At 28.8% G+C, this 13,365-nt stretch overlaps 2 protein-coding genes and 2 non-coding genes across 4 annotated transcripts; 2 read left to right on the forward strand and 2 right to left on the reverse strand.

Annotated features, from left to right (window-relative positions):
* Positions 1-483: 483 nt before the first annotated feature.
* On the reverse strand, positions 484-2,105 carry LOC126834525 (methylglutaconyl-CoA hydratase, mitochondrial-like). Its single transcript, XM_050566509.1, has one exon. The coding sequence runs from the start codon at positions 2,006-2,008 to the stop codon at positions 1,118-1,120; it is 891 nt and encodes a 296-aa protein (XP_050422466.1). The 5' UTR covers positions 2,009-2,105; the 3' UTR covers positions 484-1,117.
* Positions 2,106-2,276: 171 nt separating this feature from the next.
* On the forward strand, positions 2,277-8,551 carry LOC126834524 (katanin-interacting protein-like). The gene is made up of 14 exons (XM_050566508.1): positions 2,277-2,409; positions 2,714-3,132; positions 3,899-4,116; positions 4,181-4,378; positions 4,791-4,928; positions 5,000-5,143; positions 5,227-5,507; positions 5,925-6,084; positions 6,148-6,328; positions 6,407-6,562; positions 6,630-6,769; positions 6,858-6,959; positions 7,027-7,160; positions 7,250-8,551. Exons 1-14 carry the CDS (start codon positions 2,366-2,368, stop codon positions 7,362-7,364), a joined length of 2,430 nt encoding a protein of 809 aa, XP_050422465.1. The 5' UTR covers positions 2,277-2,365; the 3' UTR covers positions 7,365-8,551.
* Positions 8,552-9,522: 971 nt separating this feature from the next.
* LOC126835054 (U1 spliceosomal RNA) lies at positions 9,523-9,685 on the reverse strand. Its single transcript, XR_007685126.1, has one exon. It is a non-coding gene; the product is annotated as a U1 spliceosomal RNA (small nuclear RNA).
* A 2,211-nt stretch (positions 9,686-11,896) lies between these two features.
* On the forward strand, positions 11,897-12,058 carry LOC126835059 (U1 spliceosomal RNA). Its single transcript, XR_007685131.1, has one exon. It is a non-coding gene; the product is annotated as a U1 spliceosomal RNA (small nuclear RNA).
* The last annotated feature ends 1,307 nt before the right edge of the window (positions 12,059-13,365 follow it).

The following is a 13,365-nucleotide window of genomic DNA, read 5'->3' on the forward strand; positions in this document are numbered from 1 at the left end:
ATAGTCAAAGCCCAAGCTGCCAGTATTTTGAAAAAATAAGAAGGTATTAGGTATGTCAATAAATTATGATGGCCGCAAAATGGCTGCCGGTTACTGACTTTGTAGTGTATTTCTAATAGGAGCAAATCATTTTACAACAATTACATAGTAGTTGATACTAACCGCTGACATACCTCTACCTAATTGTATAAACTCGTAGCTATAGCCTATAACTAATAACTATACAGCTGTGCGGATTGCGGTCTTAAATCACACATCTCGCCATAACCAGTTACCACAGTTTATGTATTATAGCATTGACTATTGAGTAAATAATATAGGCAGAAACAGATAGATTCGTAATATAATATAGTCTGTGTCGTTTTCGTGGTATGCAATTTAATATTTATCATTAATTAAAAAGCCGGATAAAAATACACGTTGATAAATAATTTATTTTATACATAATACATTTTACAAGTACAAAAATAAGGTTTTTTTTTAATAGAGCATTATGGCCACTGGCCACTGGCCAACAGGGCATACCGCTGACAATGTTCAATGTTGACAGTAGACAATGACCATTATTGTATTTCCATTTATATCTAAATCGATGTTGCCTGTGAGGTATAGAACACTGTCGTCACTCGTCAGTTATCCAAATTTTGTTTTAATCTTATACAGTTAGAGCTGCCTATGAAAGTTCTAAGCCACAAGATAACAGTAGTAAAGCATTATTTATTAGGGTTTCCTTCATACCTTTTCCCCTTACTACTGTCCGTGACCAACTACAAAGTAGTTCTAATAAATAAACACATTTAATTAAAATAATATCTTTTGAGTGATTAAAAATAAAATCGAAAAAAATATTCAGTATAGATAGTATAATTAAAAGCTGCTAAACATAGTTAACAAAAAAAAGATTGTGTATAACTTTCAAGTTGCCAATCTCATTGTAAAATTATAACTCAAAAGAACAGTCGTTTTCTCTGTTTTATATAACATTAATAAATAATTCTACATTATTTGCGTAGTTTCAATATTTGTATTTAAATCCATTAGTAGATAAAATAAAAAAATTATACAAAAGTAAAGTAAAACAATTTTGTTAAAAAAACAATCGTATTTTATTATACTATTATGAACCTGTATATCTTGGCTTTCGTTTTTCTACAAAAGCTAGGAGTCCCTCTGTTCGATCTGAAGTAGGAATTACTTGATTATAACACGCTTCTTCAATAGCATATCCTGTTACTGCATCCACTTGTTGCCCATGAAAAATAGCTTTTTTAGCCATCTTAATAGCAAATGGCCCATTAGGTAGAATCTCTCTTGCTATTATAACTGCATCTTCATAAGCAATTGTACCTTGTTCATTTTGTTCACTTACTCTGTTAACAGCTCCATATTGTAGTGCCTGCTCAGCACTAAAAATCCTAGCACTGTAAATCAGTTCTTTTGCTATAGGAGCACCGACTGAACGCACTAAACGTTGTGTACCACCTGCACCTGGGATGATGCCAAGTCTGGTTTCAACTAAGCCAAACATTGTATTTTTTGAACTAACAATGAAATCGCAACTCAAAGCCAATTCAAAACCACCTCCCAAAGCGGCACCATCAACAGCTGCTATAACAGGAACAGGTATGTTTTCTATTGCATTAGTTAAATTACGTAAGTCTGAGACTCTCTCCCTAACTTCATTAGGATGTAATGATAAACGTTCTTTTAGATCTGCTCCAGCACAAAATATTCCTTTAACAAGGCTTCTTAAAATAACTACACGTATATCATTTTCAGAATTTATTTGTTTTATAGTATCTAATAATTGATCCGCCATATGTTTGTTAAGTGCATTTTTAGCCCACGGTCTTTTAAGTCCAATAACTCCAATACCTTCATCTTTGTCGGTTAGTTTGTCAAAAGTCACCAACTGTTGCATGTGCTCTTGAGTAGGTTTTGTTGATATGGAACTAATAATATTTTTTAAATTAATTCTTGGTAACAAAAATATACTTTTTAGAAACATTTTATAAAAGCAAAATAGTTTTTATTTTTGTAACTTAAAAAGTAATATTTGTTTATAAAATTCACAAAGTAAGAGTTACTGTTTCGTTATGTTGTATTTTAACCTTTCTGATAAGATAATAATAATCTTACCAATAATAATAATAATAATAATAATAAGTACCTACTGCATTTATCTTTGTTAAAAATACATCATTAAATACCTAGTGTTCCCATAGCAACAATTTTCAAAACAATCATAGGTAAAAAATATTTTGATTAATATTCATACAAATTCAAAATGACTTTTATAAAAATGTAACATAACTTGATTTATAATAATATTTATAAGCTTTTGGTAATTAAAAATTTATACTTCATGTCAAAAGAAATATTTCCTTTATGGTTGGAAGATCTGTCCGAGTGAGTTCTTTGAAAAGAAAGATTTCTATATATTTTTTTGTAAAAAGAAACGTATTTTTACAATCTTCATATTAATACAAACCTATTTCATTAAGCTTTATACAGAATATTATGAATCTAATTATTGAGTGGCTAAAAATATATAACATTGCATTAATTCATTATTTTTTGTTAATTTTTAGCTGATATTTTTTTTTTTAAGCAAATTAATCTTGTATTTGACTTGGTCTGATGCTGTTGATACATCATTTGAATTGGACATAAAAAAAAGTTGTTTATTAACTTATTTATTTTATTGTTGTAGGAGAATTGGAAGCTCTTGTAAAACATCTACAAGTTCATATAGAAACCGAAGAGTACCAAATACAAAAAGTGCATGCATTCAACCATTTGAATCTAACACACCAGTGGATAGATCTCCCACAATATCCTTGTCACCAACATTATCTCCTAGAGCAAATGATTTGTTTGATTTACTCTTAAATGATGATGACACAGATGTTCGTATACAACGAAGAGAAAATTCTGCTCGATATGGACGACGTGCTATAATCAATAACAGAAGTACAAGAACACCAACTACATGCAATGCTAAAGAAAAAACCATTAAACCCCTTCAGAAGGCAAATGATCGTGTTTCTGAAGATTTTCTCGAGCAGTCATGGACCTCGCTCAATTTTTTTAATCGGAAGCAAAAAGGAAGACTCACAAGCAAACGGCAAGGTATCTAATTAAAATTAAAATATCATAATTTCTGTATTTTACAGGTTCAAGGTTGGTGATCAATTTAACAAAAGACAATCTTTTTGCTCTCAAAGTAATTCCAATTTTGTAGTTTTCTATTTTGGAGTCACTTGAGTTTATGCTATTTTATAATATTAGAAAATATTCAAATTTGTATTTTTAAAACTTTTTCTAAGGCTTTATTAACTTTTAAAACTTAAATGGTAATGTAGTTATTAAATTAACTTTTTATATTAAGAATAATTTGATGAAAATTTCGACTGGTCGATAACCAGTTTTAAATAATTACTTTTAAGTTATAATGACGTTTAAAATTTAGTAAGGGAGTTTTAGTGCGATACAGCAAAGCGCCGTTATAAAAATAATGATTCACTCCATCCTCCATCCTATTCTAAATTTTAACTTTAAAAATTAAAAATATTTATCCAAAACTAGTTATTGACCTATCGAACTTTTTAACAAGTTTTTTTTAAAAAGTTAATTTAATAATATGTTGTCATTTAAGTTAAAAAAGCTCGAGAAAAAATTTAAAAAGGCAAATTTAGTAATTTTATAATATTTAAAAATAAAATAAATGAAAATATTTTCAAAAAGAAAAGTATCTTATTCTTTTTAAACCATTACTATTTTTATTTCTACATGTATTTTACCGATGCCATTAGCATCAAAAATATTATTTGTATTTTTTCTCATAACAAAAAAATCATTAAACATTATATTTTTAACAATTTTTTTTTTTTTTTAGGTAATAAAACTCCAACAGTTTTAGATGGAGAACATGAAAATGATTCCATTGTTAAAAAAAATGATTACCAACCAATGACACCATTTATAGTACCAGAACTTCCCTCTGGATCAATTTTAAAACTAGATATAACAAGTACTTGGGGTGATCAGCATTATGTGGGTCTTAATGGTATTGAAATTTTTAATAGCAGAGGTCAGTTAGTCAGTATTTTGAAGGTATGTACATTAATTATTATGGTTATATATTTAATGATAATGTCAGAATACCGTATTTTTTTAGATTTCGGCTGATCCAGCAGACATAAATGTTCTACCAGAGTATACATCAGACCCTAGAGTAGTCAACAATTTAATTGATGGTATAAACCGTACGAGAGACGACATGCATTTGTGGCTTGCCCCTTTTACTCCTGGAGCTCATCATCATGTTATTTTAGAATTTGATGGAATTCAAACTGTTGCAATGATTCGAATTTGGGTATTGATATTATTATGACCACATAAGAGTAATTACATAGTTTTTTTATTTATTTTTTTTGAGTTTTATAAATTATAAAACTCAAAAGTGGCCTAAACCATAATGGTTACTCTTACTATTTTGACAAAGTAGTATTCCAAAACTTTGACACCACTTACAAAGCTTCAATTCATAAATGTCTAAATAGTAGCGTAACTTCAAAATTTGGCCTCGGGTACAAAATTTATACTATACGCATACATATATAATATAATACTTAAAAAAACTAGTATAGCTTTCGTGCCTCTCTTATTTACGCCACTGACTGTGGGCTATTAGTACATAAGAAAATCATGGGAATTGTATCCCTCCTCTTATTAAAGCGCCTTATATTTTATCATCAAAATTTAAATACAAAAAAAATTGTTTTTAGAACTACAACAAATCAAGAATCCATTCATATAGAGGTGCCAAAAATGTTAAAATATATTTAAATTCTCAACTAATATTTCAAGGTGAAATTGCTAGAGCGTCTGGTGGTATTGTAGGATGCACAGACGCATTTGGTGATGTATGTTTTTTGTAAAATTTACTGCTAAAGTACAATATAACTGTTTAATTGATAAATAATACAATTTTAAGACAATTCTTTATACTTTGGATGATGACGTATTGGAAAAAATTGCACAAAATGATACATCATTTTCCATACTATCGGAAACTAATGATACAGGTAATGCAATATCAATTGAGCCTCCTCAACGGCCTCTTACAGCGGATACTGGTGTAAGATTGATCTTTACTAATTCACTGATTATATATTTTTTTTAAATATAATTAATTTTACATATTTATAAAATATATTTTAGATTATTAGACCTTTGACGTATGCTCAACCAATTATTACAAATATATCTTCCAGTTCTACTACATCCAATGTAAAATTGCATTACCAAACTACTGGGTCCGTACTATGTCAGCAATCGTTAACTATTATTATTGTCTCTACTTGGAGTTTGATTGATAATCCCAAACCAATGAACAGTTTAAATACAGTCGGATTACTTGGCTTAGAAGTTATAGGAGAAACTGGTGATACTGTTAAAATAGACAGCATAAAGTGCAATGTTGATACGTCCGATGTAGAAAAGTAAATAGAACTTTTTTTTTGTGCATTAATAACTAGCAACTGGTACTATACCACTTTAATTGGTAACTTATATACCACTAAGATACTAATAACAAGTATGTGAATTTAATTTTTACAATCAAATATTAGGATGAATACACCCAACATTTTTACTATAAAACCTAGACTATGGAATATGCTTACTAGGTACATGATGGATTTAGCGCAAAAACACTTATTACAAAATCGAAAGAGGTGACTTTTTTTTGGGGAGAATAAAAGATGCGTATTTAAAATTATTTTCTAGAAACAAAGTTATGTGTTTGGTGTTTTTGCTCTAAAACCAACTTGAACTGAGTAAAATCCAATCTGCATAGAAATGGTAAACAAATTATGATAAATGTAACAACAATTATATAGTTTTCCCCCTTTTTTCAGATTATTAGTTTCCAAAATTTCTGATAGAGATATTGACATGTGGACTTGTGAGTTACCTAATGAACATTTAACATTAACACTTTACTTTCAAACACCTGTGCATTTATCAGCATTAGTCATATGGAACTATAATGGATCAATAGAAAACTTAGATTGTGGAGTGTGTATTGTAGTTTGTACTAAAAAGTATAACAGTTAAAATATTATGGTTTATGTATTACAGGTGAAGGTTATACGACTAAAAATTGATGATAGAGAACTGGTTGAAAGGGGTACTGTAGAAATTAGACGTGGTCCTGGTCATTGTAAATACAACTTTGGTCAGAAAATTCCTTTACTTCCCAGTCCAAACTCTGTTCAACCTAACAAACGTTTAATAGTTAATCCTAAAGAACATATTATAAGTATATAAATTAATAATTACATAAACACAATAAACATTAATATACTATGTTGTAGTATACTAAATCATGTTTTACTAGGGAAGAGTATCACTGACTATGAACATGTAACAATTCCTGTTGGGTTTGTTTACCAAATTGCATTACTATCGACTTGGGGTGATCAATATTATATTGGACTTAACGGTATTCAAGTATTTGACAAAACTGGAGAAATGATAAATTTAGAACCTAGAAGTAGTAAACATTTATTCTTTTTTAAAATAAATTTAGTAAAAAAATCATTACATTATTTTAATTTTAGATGTCAATTGCTGGCCAAATAGTGTGAATATTTTACAAAGTAACAAAAACGATATTCGGACACCTGAAAAACTTATAGATGGAATAAATGATACACTAGATGGATCACATATGTGGTTGGCTCCAATATTACCATCAGAGGTTGGAATTTAATAATTATAATTAATCTTATATCTACAGTATTTAAATGTATTCTTAAATATTAGTCTATGTTTTTTTTTTGTTGAAGGTTACTAAAGTTTACATTGTTTTTGATGAGCCTACTTATGTATCCATGTTTAAAATTTGGAATTATGCGAAAACCCCAAATAGAGGAGTCAAAGAATTTGCAGTAAGATATTTGCACAGATGTCATCATTAAAATAAATATAATATGTAATTATTTTATTTTATTCAAGATACTAGTAGATGATTTACTAGTTTACAATGGCATTTTGGAATGTTTCAATTCAACTTCTAGTTTAAAACAATTTTCAACAGTTATATTTGACACTTCTAAAGAACAAACCGATACAATAATAGATCTTCCTAGGTAAAAAAAATTTCCTGAGTAAATTGATTATAGATTATAACTAATAATAGTTAAATCATTAAATTTCTTTTTTCTTTTTCTTCTTATAGTAATGCTAATGAATTAAACGGCTTGAATCTCGAGGGCATGCTGCTAGATAATGTCGTTGATCAGTCTCAGAGACCATTTACCTCGATGTTGCCATCGACAAGCTTAGTTAACTAAATATTACCAAATCACCTGTCAGTACAATAATTATTTTTAACGTGTTGTAATGTTATGTTTTTCTAATTTATATTTTGGTTTTACATTTTAATAATTAAGTGTAATGAGTAGTTTATATTAGTCTGAACAAAAATGTATTCACAGTCACAAAACTATTTACCTACTATTCATATTTTTGTTTAATGTAATGTAAAAGTTACTTATGACGTTTGAAAATAGCTAACTTATTAATTTTAAATAATAAGTAGAGAATACAATCATCTCTTTATTAACATTAGTTATATAATTTGATAATTTATTTTTCAAGTTTAATGTTGACATTTTTATTTTGAAGGCATTTTATATACATTAGACACAATACATCCCTTATATATACTTGAATAATAATATACTTAAGCACATTTTTACATGTTCTCTATCCATAAAATAGTGTGTTTTATTTAATATTTTATAAAGTATAATTCTAATTAAATTTTATAGCATAATTATTATTTTTAAGGAGAAACTAAATGATCTTAACTAGTCACTAACATTAATTTTTGTAATGTATAGTGCTTAAATGAGAATTATCTGAAAATTATATTCTTAAAACATATATGACTCGTGAGGCAAAAAGGACCTCTTGTCGCAAAAATTAAATTGAGTTATTGGCTATTCGAAATTCTGAACATTTTGGAATCAGAATCGTTTTCCTATCTTGAAAATTGGCTGAGCTATATTTGTTTGAATTTATCTTTCAGAAAATGGGTGTATTGTGAACAAATGCTTTAAAATTTTTAAATGTTACCAACTTTATTTTACATACTTAAGTAATGAAACTTTGCTAAAAATTAAAATAAAGTGCCCTTAAGTATAACATATTTTTTTTCTTAAATTTGTTTCTGACCCTGATCGATGGCCCTCTCCTTCGCTTTTTGTAACAAGAGGTCCCTTTTCCCTTTACACCTCACATATGTTGAGACCAAGGTCTAGATGGAAATTATTGCTACCAAACGAATCCAAGAATAAATTTACAAGAAATTTGATTGCATTGATTGTTTTTTTTTTTTTTGCTCGGTACAATTCAGTGTACAAAATTCACGTTGGCCTTAAGTCTAAAAAGCCTAAATATATATTTAATGTTGATATTTTTTTAAAGATATTAACTATAAAGTTTAGATTAACTATGAATGCTAGTACATTTAATACAATTTTAATTTTAATTACCTAATAAAAAAAATTGACTAACCATGTTTGAGTATTGAGTACAAATTCAAATATATATATTTATACATTTTTTTAAACAAAATTAAGAAGCAATAAAGAAAAACAAATTCAAGGCTATTTGTACCAACTACCAACTTTAGTCTATACTTAAGTTTTAAGTAAAGAATTAACCTATAGTTTTAGTACTGTTAAACTACCCGTAAATTTTAAATATATATGGTATATTTTTTGATGGTATATTTAAAAAAAATAGAACAATCCTCTGATTATAAGTATCACGCTAGATTATGACATAAAAACTCGTATAGTATCGTTAGGCTAAAATCTAAAAGAAGAGATTATTTTATTTTATAATAACCTTCAAATATTACACAATAGTTCAAAATGGATTTTTATTCAAATCAATATATTATTTTGTGCTATTTAAATATTGCAGAATATTTACGCACAATTTACGATCAATACAAAGACTAAATGTTAAATTTTACTTACTTTATTGAACTGAATTATTAACGTGTGTTTATAGTTTATGAAAATAAATAGTATTCACTATTTTCAACTTTTTTTGTTTACCTATATATATTTATCAATTATTACGTGTTTACCAATATTAATTATAAACGGCTCGTGTACAATCATTTAGGTTTTTTTTTTTTAGCACAATATTATAAAGTATATCGAGGTCCGAGGATCATGAATAAAAATGGAAAATTACAATTATAAACTAGATATTTAAAATTAAGTTTCAAGCCAATTTTTTACGACTTGAATTGTTAACGGCATCAAAGCTCATAAGTCTGTCTAACAATACCATTAACCATTTATAGATTTTACATTATTCGTCGAAAATCGTTAGTCAATGTTCACCTGATAGATAACGCCATACGATAGCTTGAAACATAGAAGTTTTAGTATGAGGTGACGATTGAAATAGGAACCAAATATATAATATTAGGGACGGCGCGTACGCAGTCCCAGCTACCAAAAATTATGCGTCCGAGGTATCCACGTTAGGGATACTCGCAGGGGTCAACCCACTCGATGTGCAATGAGCAGGCCTCACCCTGGAGGAACCGCCTATTTGATCACGGTTGACCTCCACGCCAGGTAAGTATGCTTGTTGAAAGTGATTTGGGGGTTTATATGCAATAAGCCTTCCGCAGAACTCGAGTCATCGAACACAATGCGTGCATCGTGATAAGCATCGTTTGGTACTTTGAGCACAATTTCCGCCAACGGTATCGACAAGATTATTTGCAAATGAACGTAACCGGGGCACGATTCGAAACGTACTAGACTTATCGTAACCCGTGAAAACGAAAATAAACGTGACCGCCGGCCGTTTGATCGTAAGCATTAAGTGAGCGCCATCTACCGACCGTTCATTGCGATGATCATCACTGCTCAAATTATACCGTTATTTTGCGTCTCTTGGTTTTTAACTAAAAATTAAGTTTTAAAAACCCGTCAAATTTTCATGTTAACAACTGCATAATATTTTATACCAAATTAGCTGACAGATACAACACGAAACGACAACAAACGGCAACGATCAGACGACTTGCCGTTGATATTTGTATCATTTAGCCGACATCGCCATTTTACCGTTAGAGTGCGGTACGATTATCATGGCAACATTAGTAAAATATTTATTTATAATATATAAACAACGACCTAACTGCAAAAAATCGAATTTTATTACCGGAAGAGAGTTAAAAAAAAATACCTTGTTTAAAAATTGTATGTTTACAAAAAAAAGCCCGGATAGTTCTGTCTAACTGAATAATTAATTCTTCGCAATTTTATTTATTGACTTAAAAAACGCATTGTTCCTGATCTTGGAACCACAAAAAAACCATTTTAAACAAATTTACACAACAAAGTTTCTTCGGAAGCCGCTATAATATACATACATCTCACTAAAATATGAAAATCGATAATATTCCTATATTATGTTGATTGCGTTATTGAAAAAAATATATACAAAAGTTTATTACACAATTTAGCTAAATGAACAAAATGTACTCGTTTACATAGTACTTGCTATAAGATACATGCTATTTAAAAACAGAATAGTAAATACTTTACTAGGATACTCAATCTCTAAAATTCTATTTTTAATTCCCGCTAGTGTAGCGTATTCAAGCTATGCACCGCCTAGAAATAATATAATTATTTGTGTAATAATTGTGTTTCTCGACTATACATATTATTTAAATAACAGTAAGTTTAATGAGTATTTACTGGCATAAGTATTTTTTATTTTTTTAATAACATTACAATAAGTAATACATGGTGTGTATAAATTATATTATACATAATATTTTTAATTTTAATACAATCAGTATTACCTACGTATTTGTTGAAAAACGTCGAACATATGACATTCATAAAGTTAAAAACCCAACGACGGATCCAACTAATGTTAAATAATAACATAAAAATTTAACTTTTTTTAAGCCATTTATTAAAACATAAATAAAATATAACCTTAACAAACATAAAATGTTGCTTACCTAGTCATTATCTAAATTAATTATTACAATTTATATTGGTAAAAATACAAAGCTTCACAAGAATTTAGTGAAATTCTATGAAATGCTATGCATTTTTTTAATAAATCAACTATTAGAGTATTATTACTATTATAGTATTACTTTTCTTTTAAAATTATTTAATAGTTTAAACAAATTTGTATAATTCATTAATTTCAAATGTGATATGTAATCTAATGTTAATTTTTGGGGCATGTTTATTAATGTTTTTTTTTTTTTGGATGACAAGTCCCTAAATCATCCAAGCTAAAAAAAAGTACCTTAACACCAAAATTCCTAATGGATAACAGTTTTGTTCAGGTTTTCTTGGTAAAGCGAAATGTATATAATAATTTATTGAATACCGATTCGATTGAACATATTTTTAAAAATAACATTAGAAAATAAATTAATCGACATGTGACCTAACAATATTTTTTTGTTGCCGACAATACCGCGGCGGACTGCCACCGGCCGAAACTCCAACGCGACGTTGTACATGTATTTCCTAACTCTGAGCGCCGCCGATAGATGGCGGCTTTGTTTGCTTCCGTCTTACCGGTATTGGTTTTTGCTGCATTTCCGCCTACTGTCAGTGGAGTGTGGCGGTCTTGAAGTTTGCGACATATGCGAAAATTTGTTACTCAATTGTTTTTACCAGTCATAACGGACGGAGAGGTTGTTGGAAAAAGCGCAGTGATCGTCGTCTGGCGGAAAGGTACCGTGACGGGCTCTACATGGTTTTAACTGAACGATATCGTTACTTAAGGGCGAATTGCGCGGCCGGCAGGCATACTTACTTGGTGTCGAGGTTAACCGTGATCACCGAGGCGGTTCCTCCAGGACGAGACTTTCCCATTGCACCTCGGGACGGTTGACCCCTGCGAGTATTCCAAATAGGAATATCTCGGACACGTAATTTTTGGTAGCGGGACTGCGTTCGCGCTGTCCCTGAACATGATGACGATATTACATTTTACATTAAATATATTAATTCAAAAATAATTTAACTAACGTTACTCAGTAGAAATTCGTTAAAGCATTCAAAGAGTTTAAGTTAAGTCATGATTTAAATATACTTTATTGTATTTCTATAAGTTTTCTACGATAACAGTAAAATAACACGTGAGGGCCATCCAATCAAATAAATTTACTTTAAATACATAATATTATGTATTTTGTGAATTGATAACAATTATACAATAATTAGGCCCATTATTTACATAAAATCAGTCGTTATTAATTAATTTTTTTTAGAAATAATAGAATAATAGATCTTACGAGTTCAAGAGACCCAAATTCTTGGATATGTAAAGGGGATTGCTCTATCGCCCTTTGGCCAGGTCCACCACTGAGAGCTTAATATAGTCTTATAGACATTCTGAATTCCAGGAAATATATGTAACAGCAATTCGAGTTTCATCTGAACTTGAAAGTAGATCAACCTGCTATTTTTGTGACCGTCAGAAAGCCTACATCATTCTTCACTTTAAATGAAAAATTGTTGTAGCGTTTTGACAAAATAAATAATACCATTATACTTTTTTTTACAGTAGAAAACTTTAATGAAACGTCATTTGAATAATAATATAAACACAAAGTACGTCTTATTGTATTATTAAACATTTTATGTTTAAAACGTATACACATTCAATTAGTGCAGAAATCACATTTTTCGAATACTATAAATGACAATAAATAATAATGTTTATAAATATTAAATATAAAACAATATTTTGCAAATTGTTTTGTCGGGTATGATAGATTTTAATTTTTTATAAAATAACAAGAATATTAATTTTTCTAACGAGACTAATTGTCTCTAGCGAATAGTAATTATTTTGGTAATTTTTCGAATTAGTAATTGATAATAATTCAGTCAGTTGATTTTGTTATTTTAATAAACAGCTCGATTAAAGTAGTATTTAAAATTTTTTTTTGACTACATAATATAATAATTGCATGGGAGTAATGGCACATAGTATACCAGGCAATCGTAATCTTGAAGTATAAAAAAATTGCTCAACCCATTAATTTATTACTAATATTATGACCGACTGGTTAGGGTTAATAAATATTAACTAAATATTATCAAATATTAAATCAAATATTATTAAATATTAAATATTATCTAACTATTATTAATTACCTGTAATAAAACCATGAATAAGATAACTTTACTTGTCTGTCCAATAGGTACCTCCACTGCAGTAATTTGTGAAGTTAATATTCTGTGTTAATAATTTGCGATAGCTATTAAT

The sequence above is a fragment of the Adelges cooleyi genome, unplaced genomic scaffold, assembly GCF_023614345.1.
Source record: "Adelges cooleyi isolate 19-005CV unplaced genomic scaffold, UGA_ACOO_1.1 ACOO_flye_CR_arks_rails_tigmint_CR_PRNA_21, whole genome shotgun sequence".
Lineage (NCBI taxonomy): Eukaryota > Metazoa > Arthropoda > Insecta > Hemiptera > Adelgidae > Adelges > Adelges cooleyi.

Excerpts from the sequence above, each read along its gene's own strand:
- LOC126834525 (XM_050566509.1), bottom strand. The coding sequence starts at position 2,008 with ATGTTTCTAAAAAGTATATTTTTGTTACCAAGAATTAATTTAAAAAAT.
- LOC126834524 (XM_050566508.1), top strand. The coding sequence starts at position 2,366 with ATGTCAAAAGAAATATTTCCTTTATGGTTGGAAGATCTGTCCGA. Across the intron at positions 4,929-4,999 it reads GCACAGACGCATTTGGTGAT|ACAATTCTTTATACTTTGGA; the intron begins GTATGTTTTTTG and ends TACAATTTTAAG. Across the intron at positions 6,085-6,147 it reads TAGAAAACTTAGATTGTGGA|GTGAAGGTTATACGACTAAA; the intron begins GTGTGTATTGTA and ends TATGTATTACAG.